Source organism: Lissotriton vulgaris, chromosome 5 (assembly GCF_964263255.1).
Source record: "Lissotriton vulgaris chromosome 5, aLisVul1.2, whole genome shotgun sequence".
Lineage (NCBI taxonomy): Eukaryota > Metazoa > Chordata > Amphibia > Caudata > Salamandridae > Lissotriton > Lissotriton vulgaris.
Genome location: NC_141693.1, coordinates 241582196 through 241598898, shown reverse-complemented (window position 1 = coordinate 241598898; position 16703 = coordinate 241582196). Strand labels below are relative to the sequence as shown.

General features: G+C 42.5%; 1 protein-coding gene across 2 annotated transcripts in view; it reads left to right on the top strand.

Moving 5' to 3' along the window:
- The window catches only part of RGS3 (regulator of G protein signaling 3), a 688935-nt gene that overhangs the window by 510411 nt on the left and 161821 nt on the right, over positions 1-16703 (top strand). For both annotated transcript variants that reach the window (XM_086921262.1, XM_086921263.1), the window contains one exon: positions 12532-13209. In XM_086921262.1, the coding sequence (XP_086777388.1) occupies positions 12532-13209 (678 nt within the window). The remainder of the gene's footprint in view (positions 1-12531; positions 13210-16703) is intronic.

Genomic DNA, 16703 nt, shown 5'->3' with positions numbered 1-16703 from the left:
TTAGATACCGTTGTCAAGTGTGAAGTGCAGGACACGATCGTAGAGTACTTTCAGATAAACACTGGCTCAGTGCCTCGCTATGCTAGACTGTGGGATGCCTTTAAGGTGTATTTCAGGGGCATCTGCAATGCTAAGCAGGCTTGGGTGCTTCATATAATTCGCTGGGATCTTGACACCACTGAGCGAGAGCTGCAAGATCTAGATACTCAGACATTGACTGGCGTGATCCCCTCGCCGTTGCATCAACACTCTAAGCTATTGTGAGAATTTCAGGAAATGGCACATCAGGAGATTGCTTATTTGGGGAAATATGCATGCGCTCATATGTATGGGGAGGGAGAAAGGCCGGGACGGACTTTGGCCCGTTCGCTTACCCCCTAGACACCACGCCACATATATTACCCAGCTCCAGGACACAGACGGCACCTTAGCCACGGATGGTGCTGCTATCCAGTCGATCTTTTCGTCCTATTAAACTGGTCTCTACACTACGTGTTCCCCACCGCCATGCGAAGCCCTTTCGAATTATTTAAATGAAATAGCTATGATGTGGATGGAAAAGGGACAGCAGCAGTTTCTTGCTTCGCCCTTTGAGGTGGATAAGATTATTGAGGCTATTGACAGTCTGGATGGTTCTCGAGCTCCCAGCACAGACCGCCTCACTGGCGTGTTCTACAAAACGTATAAAGTGCAATTCGTCCCTCATCGCCTGGAGGTTTATGCAGAGGCATTGGAGTCAGGAGATCTGCCCCCCACCATGCGCAAAGCGATATTAACGTTGCTCCTTAACGGGCAAGCTGCCTGACAGATGCACCTCATATAGGCCGCTGTCACTTTTAATCCAGGATTACAAAATATTGGCGAAGGGATTGGCTACGCGTATATCACTTTTAATCAGTCAGATCATTTCCTTCTTCTAGTCGGGCTTTATGCCGAATTGATCGACTTTGGTAAACTTATGTACACTGTTCACGGTCATCAACCAAGTCAACCGTGCGCTCCATGCTGCAGCAATATTATTAAATGTGGTAAAAGCATTTGATTTCCTAGAGTGGGATTTTTTACCGTCGGCGCTCAGTAAACTTTGGTTTCCCCAAGATTTCCGCTCCTTAGTCTCCCTTCTGTATATCAACCTGCTTGTGCAGCTTCATATAAAATGGGGTGTTGTCTAATAAATTTGCATTGCCGCGAGGCACCAGGTAGGGCTGTCCGTTGTCGCCTCTGCTGTTATAGCGATGGGCCCACTGGTGCAGCATCTTCAAGAACGGCACCTTCAGCGAGGCATAGGGTTTCATCAGGGTCCCCTTCTGGCTCCTTACATGCGGACGATGTTCTTTTATTTGTTCGAGAACCAGCTTTCAATCTCCCTCCGATTATGCGAGAGGTGGTGCATTTTGGCGTTTTTTCTGGCCTGGTCATCAATTGGAACAAATCTGAAATATTCCCTCTAACAGATGCTACCAAACCATTTATGCTGGATTTCCTGCTGCGTTGGTGCAATGACCCCCAAGATACCTTGGGGTAATTATACACTGCACAGCCTCAGAAGTTATAAGGCTTAATTATGGACCGGCCATTGACCGTCTCTGTGGGTAGATGGATCGCTGGGGTACGCTCCCATTGTCGGTGGCTGGCCGCATCGCGATCATTAAGATGGTTGTATTACCCAGGCTTTTATATTCGTTTTTAAACATCCCAATCCCAATCAGTCTCCTTTTTTAACAGTTTCCAGGGGATGTTAACACAGCTGATCTGGGCAGGGGGACAAGCGCGGGTGGGCTGGCAAACACTCACTCGGCCCTTTGAAAGAGGAGAGTTTGGAATACTAGACTTCCATCTGTACTATCTAGTGGCACAGGCGCACTACGCCTACTTAGGTACCACCTAGATACGCGCTTACAGTTCCTGAAATCTGAGCACACTCAGGCCCGTCCCTACCCCTTCTCTACTATCTGCCCACTTGGGCTGAGGAGAACACCAGCTGAGATCCATACGCTGCAAACCACAAGCTGGGCTTGGGGACGCCTGTGCAGGTACCTAAAGGCAGACCATCTGTATTCCCCACATTTGCCGGTGCTGAATAATCCCTGGATATCACCCACAATTGAAGAATTAACGCAATATGCACTCACTCGTCAGATGAAAACCATAGGAGGTATGTTTAGAGACAGCCACTTGCGTACAGTGACTGACTTAACAGTTAGACTGCTTTCTGGTGCACAGAACGCAAATGTCACTAGTCACCGAGACCTGAGACAGAGGAGCCCCCTGAGTTCCTCCCACTCAACAATCCTTACCACACCGGTTAGCGCACACCTGGTCTCCAGCATGTACCGCCAAGCGCAAGCACTTTGACCAATGATGGGTGGTAGGGCATGTGCGGCCTGGGAGGGAGACCTGGGCATCCCATATCAGACAAGATGTGGGCCTACATTTTAAGTATCTGCATAGAATCTGTTACTGCTGTGTTACTAGCAAAAATGGACCACACAAGGCCAGATAATGGTCAGAGATGTACGATGGCGCATGCTGGTTTCATTCACTTGGAATGGAACTGCTCTGCTGGTCTTGCGTTCTGGGAGGCGGTATTTGGACATTTGGAACAAATGGTCGAGACTACACTCTCTCATACTCCCTTACTGGCATTGCTGGGGTATGTACTCCCTTTGAGCCCAGGGATTAAGCGCTTACCGCAATTACATTAATGCCAGCCAAGAGGCAAGTTTCCCTACACTGTGGGGTGGGGGGTACTGCGCTGCCTCTGGTGAAGTCCTGGTTGAGGGATTTAATATATCGTGACACCACTAGTGATGTGTAAGCTTCTTTGTTGCCTCTCGCTTCCCGCCCCAAAAATATCTGGCAACCACTCCATTCTTATTTGTTGCTCCATCCTGAACTCACTGACTGAACTCTTCTTCCTGGTAACACGATTGTTGGGTTAGCCGGCTGGTCCTGGGGATCAGACTTATCAAACTGTCTTTATTGTATGAGCCTGTATTGCTGTTCTGATGTTGATTATTAGGGAACTATTGCTGCTACACATGATATTTTCTTTTCCCGTTCAATGATTAGTCCATATGCTTCGTATTGTATGTGCAGTGTATTGATGTACGCACTTTTGGAAAATTGCAATAAAAATAAGTTTAATTATAAGCTATACCACGTAACCCAGTGGTTCTCAGCCTTTGGTCCTAGGATCCCCGGGGGTCTGCAAGTCCTACTTAAGGGGTCCGCAACAGTTTTACAAAATGAAATATTAAAATGAATAGAGAGAGAACGTACAAATACAGCAGCAAAATTGAAAATTGGACAACTTTTTCTATGTTTAATTGTGAATGACACAAACTATTTCAATATTTGAACATTTGTTTGATGCATACTTGTTTTTGTATTTTTGTGTCTTTTTGGAAGTCGAGATTATAGAAATGTGACTCAGTGGGGGTCCCTGGATTCTAATAAAGAAACAGTAGGGGTCCACATGAATCAAAAGGTTGAGAACCGCTGATGTAGCCCATCTGATCTACATTTGTTTTGCTGATCACTGTTCACTAAGCAGAATCTTTGTAACAATGCCCCAATTGTGTACTTTGGTTTGTGTTATTTACCATAAAGCCACGTCATGCCATGTACTGAGAACTAATTAGGTTCCGAGGCATACTCCGTATCCATCATGCTAAGGTAGAGGTCCATTTTGTGGAATCTTACTTTAACTGCACCTACAATCTGCTCAGACTGTAAAACATTTAAAGTTCATGCTGACCACAAAAAGGAATGTAAAGTAAAATAAATGTTATGGCTATAAACACTAAATGTTTTAATTAACGTTCTGTAAAATCAGTGGTGCTTTTAAGCTGCAGTACAATTTCTGAAGCTAATAAAAACTTTTGAAGGATAAACCAAACCAAAGGGCACTGTTACCTTTTAACATAAACACAAACATATGACAATTGCATCTCTCTGTGTGTAACAGTATGTCATTACTAGTGCTTGTACATGTTACCAAGAGTGTGACGAGTGACAACTGAAGTGTATCGCAGCTGAGGGATAGAATTCAGTGCTAAGCAAGCAGGGCCAAGTTCGGCAAATGGACATACCAAAGTTAGTGGGATTCCCTAGTAAAGTGCCCTGGGGGTGGAGCAGCCTTCCAAGGGTGGTCTACCGGATCAATGTTCTGTATGTACTTGGTGGTCAGGCCGCAGTGCAAGGTAGGTCTCAAAGTGAGCCCAAATATCCTTCAGACTGCTGAAACTCACCTGCAAAGGTTAATCTACAATACGATCCGACAGTTCGCATGATGCATGTGGTCTGCTGAAGCAACTAGTTATCCGTTCTACAGAGCTGAACAGAAAAAACTACAGCAGGATTGCGGTGTAAAATGTATATGCCAACTGTAAATTTGTGCCCCTGATAAAATGACCCCCTTACGGGAGCCTGTACTTTAGTGCCTCAGACTTGGGTTAAAACTCTGAGAGTTCCCTGTGTAGTCTTAAGTCTGTCGTAAAATACTGAAACGGGCCAACTCGCAGCACATCTTAAGTGCGTAGCTTGTGACGTGGTGATGTCTCTTGGAGCAATTTCACATATAAATGGTGCTTATGTTCATGACTTCAGATGTTCCAAAAGGGAAATAAATTGCCTCGGATCATTAGCAGCTGCCCTTCCATTCACATCCTGTGCATGCCTTAAAAGCACCAGATCTCCTGATTGAGTTTGAAGGAAGATTAAATGTAATCTTATCACACAGCTCATTTTCAGAGGAGCATGTTCATTTCCTTCCGTCTCGTATTTGGCGTAGACGAGTTTTTCACATGCATTGGCCATTTGTGCTATTGTGGTGCCTGGTATTAGATAGAAGGCTGATCTCAGAGAGTCATTCTGAAGTACAACTCAATGATGACGCATTCGTTTTGCCTATCATGCAATATGAACAGATATTCATGGCATTGACTCAAACTCTCTCTGGGTGGATAATGTGGTCTTGTGGCTCATAGCTGTGGGACTAGGTGGCAGAGTTTCAATCCTTTTTCTTCAGTGGACCAGATCTGGTGACTTTTGGGCAATCTCTATAGCATTATTTCTTTTAGCTGCCTACATTTTAGTGCTTTGGAATACACTAAACCCACTAGCATCAAGTGTTGCTCAAAAGGTGTTTATAGTTACTCACTTTGGCCTAAAAGATTGTAGAGCTATTTTTTTCTGGAAAAGAAGATATAATAGAATGAGGACCCAATATACAAATCGATACATGTGATATAGCTTCAGAGTATATCTTACACTACACCTATGGACCCACATAAGACTTAATTTATTCCAGTCGCTAAAAGTCAAATTCCTTAAAATCTGCATTCTTCCATGCACTCTGCCACAGATTCTGACAACCTACTATGCACCTACAATTAGAGTCACTCCCTCCACTAGCCTCCCCCCCTTGTAAACAATCCCTTTATCCCCGTTGCTCCCCATACTGCTGTATACATAACCCCTCTGTCTTTGTCCCATCCGGTTTCCTAAGCTATTTCTCCACATTTTAAATGTTCTCCATAAAATATATAAACGATCTGTAATGTTTCCTTCTCACAACATTTGCTACATATACTGATTTAGCTTGGCTGGTAGATTCCTTTGAGCACTGAGCTCAGTGGGATGTGGACTCATGAAGATAGCGGAATAAATACTATTTCCAAACTCAAACACTCACCAGTGGTGTAGCTACCCTAGGTGCAGTGCACCTGTGCCCAGAAAACTCTGGTAATTGCTTCCGTCTATTACCCTAGTAACAGTGAAAATTGCCATTTTTCTTCCTTGCACCCAGCCCGTGGATTCTTACTACACTACTGATGCTGGCCCAATATATTAATTTGAAATTTTGAAAAGAGAGCCTAACAGCAGCCTAATGCCACCCCCTATTAACATCCTTCATCCTAGTTGAGGAGTGGGACAAGAAACAACATAAGAGAGACCCAGGATCCAACTTTGCTTCTTGCACACTTAATTTAATACTGTTTCGTTAATTAACTGCAACCCGGGTAGGGAGAGGATGCAAAAATAAGTTTCCATAAGGTATGGAACCCAAATAATCTCAGAGTTTGAAGTGAAGACAGTTTGTCAATATTCTATTTTCAAATGATCCTCATGTGAAAAGTGCTACAATCCTTTTTCGGATCAAAAAGTATTGGGAGAAACCCTTTTTTTAGGAAAAGGGAATGGGTTTGTATTCAACAAAAACAAGAGTCCCTTTTCCTTGTTTTATAAGGAAACAATCTCAAACGGTCATCTATTCTAAAGCTGCTATATTGATAACCGGTATGTTAGGTATTGCATAGAGTCAAAACAAATTAACAAATTTACATGTACACAATATAACCCTTATATATCAAAATGTTGTATATTTCTAAATGAATAAGATCAGCAGAGTACAATGAGGGCAACAGTTGGAGGTGCATTGAAGACCCACTAATCTCCTTTTTTTGAATTAAAAATGTCATGTGAAATACGTAATAAATTGAAGACTTAAGATTGAGCAGACATATAGGGTACAGTTATATGTACAGGGGCAGATGGCTTTTTTAATTAAAAACAAGTAGGAAAAGGATGTTGTGAACTAAATGGTTCAGTTTAGTCTTTTCTATAATGAATGTTTTATATTTTTTGATTTAGATTGTTTTTAACAGGAAACTATTGTCCTGAAGAAGGTGACTATCTTTTTTACCGAAACGCCGCGTCAACAGTTTTTCTTCTTATAACACAAATTGTTTTATGTATTGAATTTTAATAAATATGACGTTTTTACTAAAATAATTCAAAAGATAACAGATTGTTTGGTAAATAAAATAAGATATACAATCCATTCCTTTGCCAACTGTTGCCCTCATTGTACTCTGCTGATCTTATTCATTTATAAATATACAACATTTTGATATATAAGGGTTATATTGTGTACATGTAAATTTGTTTTGACTCTATGCTATACCTACAATCCTTTTTCAACTTTTAGACAAAAAAGTACACTTTTGTGTCATAGTAGATCTTCAAAAAATATATCTGGTTAAATGCATTCCAAAGGAATGTTTAATCTGTAATGGTATTTAAGCATGAAGCAATCCTGACGCTCCCATGTGGAATTCTACTTTCTTCAGTATTTATTATTTATTTATATGCCAATATTAAGCAACGGACATTGAAATAGCATTAATCTCTTTAACAAGATGAAAACTTACAAATGCTTCCCAAAAAGGTTTTGTCAGACAACCCAAAGCACTGCCCTATTGAAAAACATACATTGGCATGTCACAGCTTTCTCTCAATCTACAGACCAATCGCCAACAAAGCTCTTGAGAAAGGCCTGGCACAGCAGCTGACATCACATTCCACCAAGAACTATCTCCCTGCCAAAACCAATCCTGCTATAAGGCAGTCAGCACTGGAATTTCAACCTTTAAAAAGCCCAGTCACGTTCATGGCATAATGGGCAACAGTGTCACGTGTCTCCTCATCATCTTCGGCGCATCACTAGTCTTTTCAACTTTTGACCGCCATGGTCTAGAAGAGTCTAGACACTTGAGACCTGCAAGTGCTTCATTGGAAAAGTACTGACATGGTTCTCCTGTTCCTGGTCAGAATCGGTATAGCCACCTTTAACACAACCCCATCACGTGTAGCCCCGCAGGGTTCATTATGCTCGTTCAATTTGTTTATGGAGCTGTTAAAAACTCTCAAGTATGAGGTGGGTTTTTATAGCTAGCAGTGTGCTGATTCCCAGAACCACCTTGAAACAGCCTCCCCAGGTCAGTTTCCCTGCTAATCTGAATCAATTACTATATGTGGTGGATTTGAATTTCCTCAGCCTCAATGCGGGGAAACAGAATTCATTCTACTAAGAAGACACCAGGAACAGAAATTCAGCTAGGAATGGCTGAATGCGCCGCAGTTTGACCATCCAATTTCTGTGAAATGATGAAATGTCCTTACCTGTCAGTGCCATTACAGACTAACCACTCTCTAAAGGAGGCCTGAGCTACAATAATCTCTTAAATAGATGTTCTCTATTCTTGACAATTTTTGCTTCACTCTGACCCGAGCCATCCGTCTCCAGTTTGTTTTTGTGTAAACCCTACACCTTCGTTGCCGACTGGCGCCATAAAATAAAGTGATGCTGTGGAACGCTAACGCTGATCTGCTCTTGGTTGCAAACATAAATTAAGAATGTATTGCGCAAAGACTGTCCTTTTATCATCCTCTTCAAATGTTCCCCTTTAATTGAGACGTAGCTGCTGCCACCAGAACTATAATTCGTCTGGCATTTTAACTTGACCCCGTCTGAACCCCGGTGATTAAGTACACAGTATGCTGCGTTTCTTTGCCTCACAGAAGAGGCCGCGCGCGCCACGCACCTGCTGCTTCAGGCGTACAAAGGGACGACTGCCTCAAAAGTCAATATTGTCTGTCGCATTTCAAAGCGATTCCGAGGTCCCGCGCCTGCAGAACTCGAGTTTCTGGTTTCTGTAATGTTTGTTTCCAACTTTAAGCAAGGGGAGGCTTTGGTGTGATCCAGTGATAGCGCAAGTAGCCCTGACGGTCTAGACTCTAGTACCTAGAAGTCGCGGTGGGGAAGCGCACGTGGCTGTTTCGTTGGAGTATCCGGCGGTGCCAGTTGCACCAGAGGGTAAGAACAGAGTCTGTTTTCATACGAAGCTTTTTCAGTCTGCAGCCTGCTCCTTGTGCATTGCATCCTAATATTTGTAACTTTATGCTGTGTAAACGGTTTGGTAAAACATAGTAAGCATTGGTCGGTAGTCCAGCATGTGCTGATAATCAATTACGTGGGTGTAAAGAAAGCTTTACATTTTGGGAAGAGTGTATTGCACATTGTTCTGTTATGGGACCACCTCTTGTCTTTTATAGAACAGCCTAACATATGTTACTTGAAATAAATCACACCTTCCCCAGACCTCTAGAGGACGTACTGTTCGAAGCAGTCCTGACCGGTGTAGAGCAGACCCTGCGACTATCCTTAAGGTGCAAGACCTTTAACCGTAGCATAGAGGGCCAGTAGGAACTTTATTTTCCAAGCGGGTCATTGAACTGTCCTGCCAAAAGGGGAAATCTGATCACTGTTGGGTTAAAAACAGCATTATGTGACTACCACCCCCACATTGTGTCAGGGAAGTCATCCAGTTCAATTGCATATGTTCATACCTTGTTGAAGGTATGCCAGGAAGGTAAAATATAATAAGTAACCTAAGCGAGTAACCCACTGTAAATAGTTTGCTTATTTGTTTTTAACACTACATTTGAATCACAATCTTAAAAAAAGTCTCCGAAAAATATTAAAGTTAACATAGTGAAAAAATACTAGTTTCAGAAGCAAGAAAAAGAACACAAATCCCAAACGCATATGAGTGGCAATAGGGTGTACAGATTGAAAAAAACCATAATGAAATTGTATAAGAACAATGGTCTTAGCGAATTCTCATAGCAAACCCATAGAAAATTGTATATGTCTTTGTTTAACAGTAATCTCAAGACATCTCATGTATAAATTCTTCACCAGCTTTTCAGTTCTCATGCTTAATTTTGTGTCAAATCCTCATATGGCCTGGAGGAAGGCACGGTTTGTATACAGATAAAAATGTTCGTTCCTGATGTGCGGGGCATGGGAGGAGGATCTTCTGCACCTCTTGACCATCTGTAGGGAACTTCAATGGGAATGCCAGACCACTCAGACCACTCTTCAGTAAGAAAAAACATACGGACCTGCAGCAAGCTTCTCCGGCGAGGACGTCCAATTGACCTGCAGCTTGGTGTAATTTCTAACCGCTGTGGACACAAGAAATAAAAGATAAACTAGTCAACAAATGGTTGCTTAAATGACCTAATCAGACAATCCTTTAAGTGATCTTGCACGGAAGAGGCAATCATAAAAAATGCAACAGCTGAGTTTTAATGGCAACTGTCGATCTCTAGTGGCACTAGAAGACCCCTGGAAGCCCTAATGCGGCGCGCACAAAAGAACTATGCCCTCTTCGGATTCTCCGAATTGAATGACCTCAAAAGCGATCTTGGGCGGACAAGGTCTCTAATAACTTATCAGTCGATGTCTACAGGTTTAAATCACACTGAAAATTCCTCTATCTGCGATTTTTGCACACAGAGCTTGCACTTTATTCTATTTGGCACATAGAATCTGCACTTTATCAACCCCCCCCCCCCCCCAGCCAGGGACTTGGACCCAACCAAGCCATAAACCAAAAAAAACTGTTTCAATCTCTGGGTCTCAATTGCACTGGAAACCCCTCAATTTGCGATCCCCGGAACACAGAACTTGCACTTTATTTCTATCCGTATCTGCGACTTTGCACACAGAACTGGCATCTGATCTCCCTCCAGTCAGGGACTTGGAACCAGTATACACTAATGATGTTACTCTGAAAATTTTATCAACCTCATTTTGAATTTATATTTGAACTAAAGTGCACGTAAAATCAGATAATCCAATTCCCTATCTGTTTAACTAGGTTTTTAAAAAAAATTAAATAGTTGCAATGATTTTAACTAATCATGCAAATAAAGGATTATCTTATGTTTCCTGATGTGTCATACTAAGAACACCCCTTTATTCTGTCGGTCCTGTCTTGGACTTAATTGAAGAGGTTGACCTGCTCAGGGACTCTTGCTCTCACAAGGGATCTGCCAGAGCCTCCCACAGCACAGCTCCCTGCCACCCATCAAAACATTTTTGGAGACAGAAGGCAATAGGAATGGAGAGGAAATTCCTGCAGTTAAAGTCTAAATCGAACACTACAGAGAAGTAACCAAACACAATTAGAGTAGGGTATGTTTAACCCAGCTTCTTTTTAGATACATAATGTATTTAGGCCCTATTTCCTTTATATTTCTAAATTTGAATGCATCGTCCAGTTCTAAAATGTCTTGTCTCTTGAAGATGCTCTCTCATAGTTGTTGAATAAAGTGACCCACTAATCACTTCACTCGGGCTGTAACGCCTGACCTGCTCATGGAGACACTTCTAGTTTCCCCACAATGTTTAGAAGCCAAGAAGTCGATCTCCTACCGTGGCAGTCTCTAAACTGACAAACCTCCAGGAGCTCTTTCTCAACAGTAAAGTTCGTTTTGGCGAGATGTCAGTGTTTCAAATTGAACTGTACAATTATTCAATTGTCAGTAGATTTAGCAAGCAGATTCTAAGCAGTGGTCACCTGGGAGCAGAGGACAAATCCTTGCAGACGAAAGACATAATAATAAAAGGTCACAGCTACATACTTTGCAGTTTCTTAATAGGCAACAACCGATTAATGCTAAATTGTAAAGACTATTGTACAAATAATGATGTTCTACTCAGTCTCACTTTAAGGTTTGAATAGCCAGGAATAATCATGTTCAAGTTGGTCTCTCTGCCTGTGGTTGCACAGGTGCTCGGGTTCTCAGGGGTAAAGAGTGGGTATTGAGCTTATTGTACTATATGATACTGCTTTGATTTATTTATGTATGTAGAACCACGTACGACTACTTCTATTCTGGCATTGCCTCTACCTAGTCATGTACCCCTTAGACAACTGAGACACCGGGCAGCAGGCTGCGAGTTGACTTCACTGCTTATGGCTGTTATTTTGCTTCAACCATCATCATAGCTTACAACAATGAGATGATTCCAGTTTTATAGTATGGGTCACCTGTTTGGTTACAAGAGATGTCTAACCCGTAGAAGCTTAGATACTATGCACTGAAGGAAAGTATTTAGTTGAGGTAGAAAAAACAGTTAAAATTCTGCACCTGAAATAAGAATTGACTTGTTGGGCCAGTGCTCCGACTCTTCTTGTATTTGGTGTGGTTTTATGCCCTCAGAAGTGTTGCCTCTTTTCTTTCCAGCCATTTATTTTAAAGAAAATATTGAAGCGATCTGCTGTAAGTTAACTGGTCTGTGGTACTGTCTATGTTTTGGCTTGCTTTTGTACATTTTACAAATCTGTTTCATGACCACACCAACAAGTACGTCTGCTATCCCAAACCACTCCTGAATTGTGGGTAATGTAAGCTAGTCTGTGGTACCTTCAGAATAGACTGTTTAATATATTTGGACTCTGATCCTGACAGAACAACTTTTAGGGGTTTTAGAATTGATGCCACCAATGCCCTTTGGGTCATGAGTGTGTGCCCTTTCGACATATGTATCTATTATACTCTGTGCAAATAGGAGTGTGAAGCTAACTCCACATTTTTGCGCACATTTGGTCCAGCAAGTCAGACTGCATAAACCGTTTAATACATTTTAACAAGCAGGTAATGGTACCAAATGTACACTTTTGAACCTAAGTCAACATAAATATGGAAGGAATATTTTCTTGGTACTGTGTAAGTCATGTTCTATTGTAATCTGTACGTAGTTAATGTATAAACCAATAAATGAAATGTTTTCTCAGTTTTCATTACCCTTTGAAATAGAATTTCATTTGATTATTGAGCGTGGCATTTAGTAATCTTATGATAGTAAACATGTCTATCTTTTATCCCTAGATGTTTGAGGCAGAGTTTCAAGGTCAGAGTGAGATTCCCTCAGATGCATTAAATGACATGGCCAATTGCCGTGGAGTAATAACTGATGGCTTGCCAGAAGTGGACTTGCAGGATGTCCGAAATAGTCTCCCTGAAGTGAAGGTGGTATCTGAAAAGGCCTGCGAGGAACCAAGGATCTGCTCTCTGGACAGAGGTCGGGCGGCGTTTGTCATTCCTGAGCTGCGCTTGGATACAAGCTTCACCCAGAGCACTGAAGTGCTATGGGATGAGAAAGCTGGTGTCACTGATGAAGACAACGATGAGGAAGACGACCCAGAGGATGAAGATGATGAAGACGAGGAAGAAGAGGGTGAGGAAGAAGATGACGACGATGAGGATAGTGAGAATTACTTGGAAAGAAACGGCCCAAAGCGTTCCAGCATGTTTGAAACATCTGGGTGTTTGAAGTCCAACACACTGACTGTCCAAAGCTCTCTCCGACGCAGAACACACAGTGAAGGCAGCCTCATGCAGGAGGCAAAAACCCACTGCTTTACCTCTGACACTACTCTGAACTGCACGGAAAATGAGAACTCCAAGAACGGCTGGGCCCTTCCTTCCCCGAGGACACTTAAGAAACTTACCAAAAATGGTGGTTCCGTTCATCAGTTCTGCTTGATCTTCGCCGGCAACAAAAAGGTTAGTAATTTATTTAACACTTGTTTTTCAAAGATGAAGATTCTGGTTAAAGAGTAAGCTTTCCCTTGTTGAACTTCAATTCTCATTTATATGCTGACTATTTGCATGCAAAAAAATATATTGTTGCGGTTTGACTCTTGATCTTCAATTTTGCTTATTGAGTTGTGTTTTATTGTCACCCACTACCCCTCACGTTGACTGCCCTCTTAAACCTTATATAACTCTAGAAACGACAACAATTGTTACTTGTCTTTGAAAACCAGCTTTGGAGGCGTTAGTCCAAGATTGAGATTTGGGTTGACAAAGCTTTAAAGATTGATGACGAAAATGGAGCCATTAGCATCACCACGTCGCATTAGATTCCACTCTCTCAAACCTTCGAAATGTGTCCCAAACTCTGATTAAAAAAAAAAGAAACACAAAAAAACAATTCTGGTAGTTCTTTCTTTCCAACACTGTTTTGGACATGGAGTTGATTTATGAAGGAAATTAATGCCTCTGTGTGTGAAAGGGAATACACTTCATGAATTTATTAACTCAATGATAATTTACATCGACTACTCTGTCTAAAAGACACAATAACAAGGAAACATATTTTTAGAAAGATCTGTAAACTCCCTAAATTTCTTCTGTTCGTACATGAAATGAGTGACATTTCGAACGGAAGGTAGTGTAGCAGATGCACCCACCACTAATGGAGTCTAACTGGGGTCCACTGATACATCTCAGAGAGCATAACAACAACAGGTCAATAGGTGGGTCCCAGGGGAAATAATTTAACGACCAAACACAGATACGTCCCCCAAAGAAAGACAGTATGAACAACAAAGAGTAACTGTGGGTCTAGACAACATAATCCATGAGACAGTGTCTGTGGTGTAGCTCTATCTAAATTAAATTGTACAATTTAACAAAACGTGACTTAAGTACAATCGGATACTCCCATGTTTTGAAAAGTACCCATCAGTTAACGTCCGGTACCGCCCTTGTCATCATCTGGGCCTCCTCACACCAAGGAGAGTATTCTTGCAGCCACTTATGATGTATAAAGTGGGTGCCCCAGTGTTTAGATTGTTTTCAGGAAGGTAACCATGGACTGATAACTGCAAAGCAGTGCGTAAACAAGTGTGAGTGAAAATAATAGTGTGTGACTTAAGTGCAAATTCTAAAATTGGAGAACCGGGAGGGAAGGTCATTTATTAGGTACCTCACGTGTTTCCAATGCTTAAAAAACAGTGCGGAAGAAAATAGTAGCTTTAACAAATAACAAAATAGATAGCATGTCTTCATAGTTTTCTGCTGAAGCCATAAAAGGACATTAAAAGTAATTGGTATTCACATTAACAGTTTAACAACATGAGGAAAGGCTGAAAATAGGAACATACATTATGAATTTTTTGACAAATTGATATTACTTGTTTTAAGTGTTTTTAGAGGTTAGGGTACAGGGCAAGAGTAGCTTGAAATTAGATCACACTTGCTTTTCTGCACACAGAATTATCTGCTGTTCCGGAAGTCCATAAACACATCACGCACCCCTCCAAATCTGAGCCTAGATACCATTAGGGTAGACATTCACTGAAAAGCACCCATACCACAATGCACAGATATTTCTCAGAATACAGTTCAACCACTGTCTCGGCCGCTTCCGATTTTTCAGTGCCCTGAATTCGTTGTTGTTTATCCCTCCTGTACTGCAGTTACCTACATTGAGTCTGGCTATAAGAAGCCCCTGTCAGATGCAATAATTATTGCACCTGATAACAATCAGACAGGGTGTTCAGAATGTGTCATATACAATAATTTTCACTTATACTGAAGTTTTTTGAGGAAAATCTGCTGATTTTAGTGCTTTCTGCCTCCAAATTCACATGTGCCTATCAATACCGGGTCTTTGACCTGCCAGAATTTAACAAAGGTTGTCAACTTTATCATGCCTGTTAATTTTGGAAACCGTCAGTTTGCCCACCCCACATCTTCCACAGAGCCGTCATGGCCATCGCACCAGAACTACGCCAGACAATCAACTGCTCCCTCGAAAACCGCTACATTCCTTGACATCTGGAAACACGCTGAAGTCAACCCCCTAGATAGTGGATGATGCTTCCCATCGGATCCTTCCGTTCGGCCTAGACACTATAGATTCTGTGACTAGGTTCATGGGCTCCTCCATTGCACTAAGAAGGCATTCTTGGCTGCATTCCACTGACTTTTCAGGTGATGCCCCAGCCAAATGTATATGCCTTTTTAATGTTTCATATACTAACTTACTGATCTTTGGGCCTGGTATCTTCTGCCTATGACTTTCACTGGTAGTACCCGGGTGTTTCAAGGCTACTAGAAGGGACTTCCCTTTTAGGGTGACAAAAGCAAAAGGAACAAATGATGGACGGAATGCTTAACAATGCAAACATTCTCCCCCAGTCACTAAGATCAAACAGTCAATCAATCAGGGACTTGTTAAGCACAACTACTCACCCGTGAGGGTCTCAATGCGCAATAGTGGGTGGGGCGGCTCCTTTGAGTGCCTGGGTCATCCGAACAGCCAGGTTTTGAGGTCCTTCCTGAACTGGAGCAGTGTAGGCACTTGCTGGAGGGGGAGATCGTTTCAGGCCTTGGCTGCGAGGTAGGAGAAGGACTTTCCTCCCATTCTGGTCTTGTAGATGCGTGGGATGGTGGCCAGAGAGGTCAGCTGATTAGAGGTGTCTCTTGGTTGCGTGGAAGGAGAGGCGGTTGTTCAGGTATGCTGGTCCGATGTTGTGGAGGGGGTTGTATGCGTGAGTGAGGGTCTTGAAGGTTATTCTTCTTTCGATGGAGAGCCAGTGGAGATCACGGAGGTGTTGGGCGATTTGATTGTGATGGGGCACCTGTAGGATCAGTCTGGCTGCAGCGTTCCTGACAGTCTGGAGTAGTTTCTTGTTGATTCTGGCGTAGAGGACATTGCTGCAGTCCAGCCTGCTACTGATGAGGGCATGTATGGCTATTTTTCTGGATTCGGGTGGGATCTATCTGAATGTTTTTGTGAGCATGTGGAGGGTTTTGAAGCAGGCTGAGGATACGGCGTTGATCTGGTGGTTCATCGTGAGCGATGAATCAAGTATGATGCCGAAGTTTAATGCGTTGTCCATTGGTGAGTGGGGTGCCACCAGGTGTTGTCCCATGTGGAGGGGGTGGAGCAAAGGATGAGGACTTTTGTTTTCTCTGAGTTGTTTCAGGCATCTCTTCTTCAACCAGGTGGTGACTTCTTTCATCCCTTCTCGAAAGTTGTGCCTGGTGATGTTGGGTTATTTGGTGAGGGAGAGGATGAGCTGGTTGTCGGTGTATGAGACGATGTTGAGCCCCTGGTTTCTAATAATGGTTACGAGTGGGGCCATGTAGATGTTGAAGAGGGTGGGGCTGAGGGAGGATCTTGGAGTCACTCCACATCTGGTCTCTGTTGGTTCCGAGAGGTAGGGTGGGGAGTCTGACTTCTTGAGTTTTGGCTGTGAGAAATG